Below are 9229 nucleotides of genomic sequence, written 5' to 3' on the forward strand. Positions count from 1 at the left end.
AATACATATATAAATACATAAATACATATAAAAATTATGTACTTCAGTAAATTTTCATGAAATGAGCAGCTTATAACCACTATGCAGACCTGTAATTAATTGCCAGCACCCCAGACCTTATACATATTCTTACTGGTAACTCCATCCATTCTTTCCTTTTCAATCATGATTCTATTGCAAACACTTCCTGGGTTTTCCTTACACCTTTATGATCTAAGTGAGGTTCCATTATTATCTCCATCCACTTCACAGAAAGATAAAGAGAATGTGAAAAGGGCACAAAATCTTGGCCCTGGGAGGCTGTTCACTATTTCTGGAACTGTTACATGCCACACTCTACTGCAAGATTCTCAGAAATACATATTTTGGGAAAAGAGGTGAACAGAAGCAATCTACTATGAGTGGATCTATAATACGAGTGGGCTACTCATATTGGTATCTACAAAGGTCACTTATGAGATTAGATAAGATATTGAATATAATAACTTACTGCTGACCTGGGATTTAGGAAGAATCATTTAACAATAATTCTAACAATAATGCTAATTCCTCTTAGCATTCCTTTTGATAAAATTGTTTTCCTTTATAAAATAAATTTCAGCTAAATAGATAAATAACATTTGTGTTATTTAGTATCCTTTGTAAACATATCAGAAATATATTTATTCTTATGTATTTTATCACTACATGAGATAACTTGACAGAGTCACTAACTAATCTTTCATTTGATGAGCCTTAGAATATGTATGAAATATTTCGATCTCAGAAATATAAACTTTATAATAGGCAACATTCTTTTTTAAAATATTTTTTAGTTAACGGTGGAACAATACCTTTATTTTATTTTTATGTGGAGCTAAGGATCAAACCCAGTGGCTCACCTGTGCTAGGCAAGTGCTCTACCACTGAACCACAACCAGCCAGCAACATTCTTTCATGTTATTTGTGGGGAAATAATCAGAAAAAAAAAAAAGATGTAAAGACAGGCTGTCAAAGGTAAGAGTATGTGGGATAATTTTAAGAGTCAGCTTATGGCAAGTTGAAATATATAAGCATATGTGCCTATTGTGACTCCTGTTAAAAGGAGAAATGGGAGCTTGGGGAAGCAGATCCCTCTGTTTCAGATCCTGTTCTCTGAATACAATATCCTGAAGTCATTTTATTAAAAAAAATTAAATACATCTAATGCTCTATTCTAAAATGTCTTCTCTGTTCCAATGTCACCACAACAATAAATGATCCTAAAGAAACTGAAACATAAAGCACCAAGAAAAAAATTTCTGTAAAATCCAGGAACAAAGCACAATTAATTCTGAAAATACAAATATTTTCTCATATTCATGTTTTCTAAAATAAAAATAAATGAAGCAGACAGAAAGTATACTAGAGGGAATAATATACTTAAAATAAGAAACAAATAAGAAATTCTAGGCTTTTTACAAGGAAGCTATGAGATTTTTAGTAAATATTAACCTCTCTGAGCATTCATATCATGTACATATGATAAATGTTTGTTGGCAATCTACTAAGTACCAGTTATGAAATCTGTATCAATAAGGCTTAATGAAAAACACAGATAAAGCTATAAAATGGGTTACAATTGAAAGAATTTATGGAGCCTCTAATGTCAATGACTATGACATTTCTGCCTGACAGAGGATGCCCAGGGAGAAGAGTCAGATTTTCTGGTTCAGTTTCTTAATGGCATGTTACAAGTGGAAGATTAAAAAGTCAACACACAATGAAAAAATCCCAGTGTTACTATTTTTTATCATCTGTAGACCATTTATCATCTTTTAGCAATAAAAAGGGAAGTAAAAAAAAGACAATATTGAGCTTGTGTCACATAATACATATTTGTTGTTGTTGTTTTATTTGTTTGATTTTCTTGTGCTGAGGATTGAACCCAGGGCCTTGTGCACTCTACCAACTGAGCTATATCCTCAGCCCTCATACATGTTTTTAAGGGTATCAAGAAAAAAAAAGAAAGAAAGTCCATAGTAACAATGAAAAAATAAAAATCAAAAATGAATTTCTTTCTTAACATCATTATGCTTAAGTAATAAGCATGGTGAATAGCAAAAGGAATAGTGAAAATGGGAAAAAAAGGGAAAAACACACTCTAAAAAAATAAACTGAGAGAATATAAATTTACTTTACCTTGATTAAAAAGAAAGAGGACTAGATTTAATCTTTATGTCACCTATCTAGATTTCAAACCATTATGCTATACATGTTAAAATTGCATAGTGTTTTCTGTCAATTAAATAAATTAAAATACTTTAGATTTTAAAAAGTACAATAAAAATTATCTAAGTAAAAATAAACAGATTAAAAAGGCTGACACTAAAACAGTATAATTAATTACACAGAATCTCCCTACTCTGCAACTGCATGGACGAAGACACAGTACCTGATCAAAACTCTCTCCTGCTCAGTGTTTTCCACAGAGCAATTTTGACATCTTTGTTTCTCAAGCTGTAGATCAAAGGGTTCATCATGGGAACAACATTGGTATAAAAGACAGAGGAGATTTTGCCCTCATCCATCGACCCAGCAGAAGATGGTTTAAGATACATAAATGCACCTGATCCAAAGAACAGAGAGACAGCAATTATGTGGGAACTGCAGGTGCTGAAGGCTTTGGACCTGCCCTCAGTGGAGCTTATTTGGAGGATGCTGGAAATGATAAAGCCATAGGAAATAATGATGGTGAGACTGGGGACAATGATGTTGATGCCCGCCACAATGAAAACCTCCAGCTCATTGATATAGGTGCTGGTGCAGGAGAGCTGCATCACAGGCAAGATGTCACAGAAATAGTGGTTGATGATGTTCACATCACAGAAGGTCAGCCTCAGCATGCATCCAGTGTGAGCCATGGCACCAGAAAATGCCATCAAGTAAGAACCAAGCATAAGGTTGGAGCACACCTTAGGGGACATGGCTAAATTGTACAACAGTGGATTGCAGATGGCTACATAGCGATCATAGGCCATTGACATCAACAAATAGCATTCTGAAATCACAAAAAAACAGTAAAAGTAAAGCTGGGTCATGCATCCTCTGTAGGAGATAATATTCTTCTTTAATACAAAGTTCATCAGCATTTTGGGTGTAAAGACAGAAGAGTAACAGAGGTCAATGAAGGACAAGTTAAAGAGGAAAAAGTACATGGGGGTGTGAAGATGTGAATTCAGCCCAATTAGAGTTATCAAACTCAAGTTTCCCAACACAGTGACCATATACATTACCAGAAATAGGAAGAAGAGAGGGAGTTGGAGGCCTGGCCAGTCTGTTAGCCCCGCCAGAATGAATTCAGTCACAAAAGAGCCATTTCCAGGAGACATTCTTCAAGAGAGCCTATAGACACTGGAGAAAGAGCTACGTTAGAGGACAAGCCAGCTCTTCAAACACTGTTCCTTCCCCCAAGGTTCAGATACACACTGGGGATGTCAGAAACTAACCCAACCTAACATATAGGATCAGCCCTTGCAGAGCACAACTAACTGACCCTATAACAAGAAAAGCAATGATATCAAGTACAAACATGAATTTGGGGGTGGGGGGGACGGTGGAGAAGAGTAGACCTGGAAAGAAGAATTTATCTCTTTTCTTATCATTTCTCTCCTCACCGGCACCTTCTCTCACCAGATGAACTGGAGGCAGAAGCCTAAGGCAACCTGGTGCTGACCTCTAATGAACATTAAATGCTGGTGGGGTAGAATTCAAAGCATTGTTTCTAATCAAAAAACTGGAGAGATTATTTAATAACCCATGAGAGAAAAAGAAGAGATACACATATACATAAAGATAGACATAGAGATAGAGATAGGAAGGGAGGGACAGAGGGAGGGAAGGAAGGAATCTAGAAGAGTGAGAGAGCTGTCCATGGAGAGGGAACTACTGATAGAGATGCTCAAGCCTCCTCAGGAACTTCCTTCTACCTATTTCACTTGAATCTTAGGAATGTGCAAAATTGGGAGGAAATGGTATAATTTAGAGTGTGGGCCTTCTATTTTCTCATTGTTATTTTTTTTTTAGTTATACATGACAATAGAATCCATTTTGACATAATTATAAATATGTTGTTAAGGACAGTATCAACATACCAGGAATTCAGGAACTCACCTTTCTTAATCCAGACCTCAGCACTTCCTTATCCTTGTTATTTGTCCCTGTATTCTTGGAAAAGTAATTTCCAAGATTCAGGGTCCTTTGATTCTAGGAGGATAAGATCCAGGTTTAATTTCTTATATGTCCTTGAACTGTGTCTGAGCTTCAGATCATAATTTATGGTTATGACTTTCAATCTTTTCCAGCAACCATTAAGTCTTTATTGTTATCCTGATTGCTACCTGATAAGACACAGAAGACTACATGTTAGTTTCATGATATAATGTACTTGGTTATAAACAAGGTAGAACTGTGCTCAGTCACTTTGCCAAAGAACAGATTCTAGATGTACAAGGGAAATAAGGGAATTGTATTCACACTGTGGATGATGATCTATCTTTAGTTCCTGGAGGACTTGCTATTTTAGTTATTTTCTTTTCACTCTAGAGATCATACATCCCCAAGACAGAGGCAAAAATGAACTCCTATCTCTTCGCCCTCTTGAATTCTGTAGGGAAATATATTGTTTGTGTTCTTACTCTCCTTTTTCCCCATCCTAAGTAGAATTTCCCACAGGGTCTGCCTCCAGACTTCTTTATTTCTTTATCTGAAAAATTTCAAGGATTTCATTAAGTCACTTAAAGTGTTAGATCACCTGGAATAGCATCAAAATATCTTTTAATAGCTAACATTCCTATTAAATGTTTTTGCTTCTGTATACCTCCTAGAAAATTCTACCTAAGTGGTCCACTAAGTCTTTAAATGTAACATTTCAGTGATGAGGCTCATCAATATTTTCTCATTATAGAGAAGAGTGGGGACTGTGAGAGCCTTTGTTTTAATCTCCCTCAGTATTACTAACTATAATACCTTAACCTCTCTGCATTTCAGACACATGATTTATAAAATATGATAATAACAACTACTTATTCAACAGGTTGTTTCAATTAAATGAGCTATCTTAAGCCAAACGGTTAGCATAGTATCTGGCACAAGTAAATAGTAAACAAATATCAGCATTTATAATGCACGATCTCATAAATTCTAGTACATTCTCTATGTTAACCCTCATCAGAGATTTTACCCCTTTACCTCCTCCTGTTCTTCCCTAAACTATATATGTTCTGTAAGGAAAAGATGATTTTACCTTACTTACCACTTATCTCTTGGTGCTAAGTACAGTGCAGAACATGTAGAAGAAACTCCTAAAATATTTGTGGAAATTATATTCTTAACTGAAATCCTTTATAATCTTTCCTATACTTATCACATGCTTAGGAAGAGAATTCTTAATTGCAATGACCTCTGACCCTTTACACCAGTCACCACACATGCTCAGAAATACTTTATGTGAAATGTTCGGAATAGGCAAATCTACAGAATGTAAGATGGTAGTTTTCTTGGGCCTGGGATAATGTTTTTACTGTGCTACTGAACTTATATATAAATGTAGAATTGTCTATTGATTTTTGACAATAGTGCATAGGCAGGTTAATGAGGAAATTACAAGCTTTTCGAGCAATAAAACATTTTGTATAAAATGTTCACATAGCCACACAAAGAATAAATAAATAAAACCAACCTTAATCCCTGCCTTAGACTGTTAACAAAACTGCCATAGAATGAATGAATCATAGATATAAATGTAAACATTCAACTTTTAACACTTTTAAAAGACAATAAAAAATAAAAGCTTTATGACCCAGGAGTAGTCAAAGATAAGATTTGGCACGATTCCACTTACATGCCATTCTGAAAAAGGCAAAACCAGAGCAACAGAAAGCAGATCAGTGGATTCCCATAGTTAAGGGTTGGGAAGTTTTACTTACAAAGGAGGATGGAGAATTATCTTGTATTTTTCTTCATGTGTTTGTCATGTCCAGAACTGTGTACTAACTAATGTGAACTTTTGCTCTATTTAAAGTATTTCTTAATGAAAAAAAAAAAAATTAAACATATATACCAAATGAGTTTCCACTTCATAAATTTGCATGACTATATGGTTTTATTTATTATTTTTTATTTTGTATGACAATATAGTTGTTCTATTGGTAAAAATTGGCAGAAAACAAAAAACACCTAACACCCAAACCTGGTAAAGCTGTGAAACAATTCCAGGTCACATACATTTCTACGAGAAAAATAAAATAGCAAGGAATTATAGAAGGACCGATACTAGCTGGGAGTTAATGAAACCCACCCCCACACAGAGAGAACAAGGAAAGCAAAGTGTGGCAGACCCACAACCGTGGGAAGTGCTTAGCTCACTGCTGCTAAGAACTTTCATGGGAACCCAGGCAGGGACAGAGCAGACTCCTGCAATCATAGTAGTAAGAAGTGAGAGCTCAATCCACATGAGGGCGGGGGCAGTTTGGTCCTGACCAAAAGATAAAATTGAAGAGAGATCAGTGGAGTTGAGGAAGGGGAATGAAGGTTAAGAAGGAGGGATGGGGAAAGAATGGTGAACTGAATCTAACCTAACTTTCCTATGTACATATATGAATATACCACAGTGAATCTCATCTTCATGCATATACACAAGACACTAATTTAAAAAAATATGAACTATAAATAGAAAAATCAGCAGAGTGGGGAACAGAACAGGGGAGGGAGAAAGAGAGAGAAAGGGAAAGTATTTGGGACTGAATTACAGCAAATTACATTCCTTGTATAATTATATTAAAATCCCTAACATTATGTATAACTAAAAGGAACTAATAAAAAAATTTTATATATTACATTTTTTATAAGAAAAACATCAAGCTGGGTATGGCAGTGCACACATATAATTCCAGTGACTCAGGAGGCTTAGGAAGAAGGATCACAAGTTCAAAGCCAGACTTGGCAATTTAGTGAGGCGCCAAGCAACTTAGTGAAACTGTGTCTCAAAATAAAAATTATAAAGGGTGTGGGATGTGGCTCAGTAGTTAAGTGCCCCTGGGTTCAATCCGTGGCACACATATCCCCACCAGAACAAAAGCAAAGAAAAGAAAAATGTCAAATTTAAAATCTGAAAATTTTGTGTACCCCCAAATTTTGAACAGTATGCTATTCAGAAGTTTTGCTGGGATATGTTATAGAAAACAACTGTTCTTATCAAACTGTTTTTATCAAATTTATTTAAGCTCTAATATTGATAATAGTAGAGATACCCAAACCCTCACACAGTACAATCAGAGGCATAATTCTGGGCTGGATGGATGGTTTTCCACTTGAATGGGACTATAATGTGTCCATAAAAGAAAGTCTGAATTTTATTCAACCTATTTTTTCTAAAACCTCAAAAAAATTAAAGTTGGGGTGAATACATAGTACTAACAAGACAACAGTCATGCACAATTGCAGGAAGTCTTCACTCCTCATGTAGGTCTTATGCCTTGAGTGTCACCAATTATTACCATGAGTGTTTGTATTTTGATTTTTTTGCTTGTTTGTTTTGGTTTGGTTTTTGTTTTTGATACTGAGGATTGAACCCAGGGACACTTGTTTCATATACTTCAAAATAACACAGATGCCCTAATTTGTAGAAGATGTGATATGAGTATCAGCTTACTATGAGATCACACCAGCTAGAAATGGAGAGAAGTGTCTGATTTCATGGGGCACAGGCTAAACTGTAGACCACACAGCACCTGAGGCTCAGCCTGGTGCTTCCTGGGCACCTGACAACACAAACTCTACCAGCAGCCCAAAGGCCTCTTGCACACAATGGGCTCTGTCCTGTGACTGCTGTAGTTCTCTCTGGGTGGTGGGGCACCTCTTTGTTTAGCTATTTGAATGGAGCAGGAATACTAACTTATCTTATGGTTCTTGCTCCTGCCAAAGCCATGTTATGCTCTCACACCAGAACTCCTTACTCTTGACCTCCAAGGGGCCCCTTTCTGAGCCTAAATCTGCCAGCACAACCAGATACTAGTTCCAGCTGTACCACATCAAACCTGACTGGCCTGGGATCAATACCTTCACCTGTTCCCCCTTTTCCATTTTGTCTGTTTTGTGATGGTTAGAAAGCTGTTTCCTAATCTTTATTCATGAGAGAGAAAAGAAAGAAAATTTTGGAGAGAAACATCTAAAAACCTTCCATTAATTAATAAACGTGAGTGCTATGTAAAAAGAGCCACCTGAAAACATTTCAATTCCTTTGGGTGATGGAATAAAATTGATGGGTAAGCAAGCACCATTTTATGAGCACCAAATACTAAGTTTCTGAATTTTTTTAATGTTATTTTCCCTGAAAGGTAAATCTTAGGACAGTCCCCTTTCAAGTAAATGTTATTTAATATATTAAAGCCTTTTATACTTAATGTAACAAAGTTTTTGTGTTAAAAAAAAGACTTAATGTGCTTTTTAACATGTTAATATGTGGTAAGAGAAAAAATTCAAATTGTGCATATGGAGAAACTATGATAAAATAGAAGAATAAGATCTATGGAAAATATCCATATCTTTACCAAGTTACCCATATAATATTTCTAAACATTCGATAAAATGTAAAATGAGATTACATGTTCTAAATGTAATATCATATATTAATTCACATATAACTTATTATGTCAGTCAGCTTTTCATTGCTCTGACCAAAAGACACAACACGAGCAATGTATAAGAATGGGAGTTTATTTTGGCTCATGGTTCCAGTGGTTCTGTTTGTGCTTGACCAAGTTCTTTGCTCTGGGCCAAGGTGAGACAGAACATCATGGCAGAAGGGCAAGGTGGAGGAGTGTTATTGCATTCATTGTAGGAAACAGAAGGAGGGGAGACTGGCATGCCCCAGTTACCCATCTCCTCCAGCCATGCCCCACCTGCCTACAGTTACCACCAAGTCAATCCATTCAAAGTAGGATGGGGTGATTGGGTTACAGCTCTCATAATCTAATCATTTTACCTCTGAATATTTCTGCATTAACATAGGAGCTTTGAGGGGAACACCTCATATCCATACAATACTAACATTAAAATTCTACCCTTAAGTTTAAATAATGCTGTCTATAAATATTATTGAATCATTAAAATATTAAATTAACTATATGTATAAAGTCAAAACTAGAAATTAGACTCATAAAATGAGCCTATTGATGTCAGAATTGAGCCTATTTGCTGATTCATTCTCCAC

The 9229-nt window shown here is 35.7% G+C and overlaps 1 protein-coding gene across 1 annotated transcript; it reads right to left on the reverse strand.

Moving 5' to 3' along the window:
• Window positions 1–2417: 2417 nt before the first annotated feature.
• LOC113176404 (olfactory receptor 8B3-like) lies at window positions 2418–3356 on the reverse strand. Its single transcript, XM_026380887.2, has one exon. It carries the CDS (start codon window positions 3348–3350, stop codon window positions 2418–2420), a length of 933 nt encoding a protein of 310 aa, XP_026236672.2. The 5' UTR covers window positions 3351–3356.
• Between the last annotated feature and the right edge of the window lie 5873 nt (window positions 3357–9229).

Source organism: Urocitellus parryii, chromosome 4, assembly GCF_045843805.1.
Source record: "Urocitellus parryii isolate mUroPar1 chromosome 4, mUroPar1.hap1, whole genome shotgun sequence".
Lineage (NCBI taxonomy): Eukaryota > Metazoa > Chordata > Mammalia > Rodentia > Sciuridae > Urocitellus > Urocitellus parryii.

Excerpts from the sequence above, each read along its gene's own strand:
- LOC113176404 (XM_026380887.2), bottom strand. The coding sequence starts at position 3,350 with ATGTCTCCTGGAAATGGCTCTTTTGTGACTGAATTCATTCTGGCGGGG.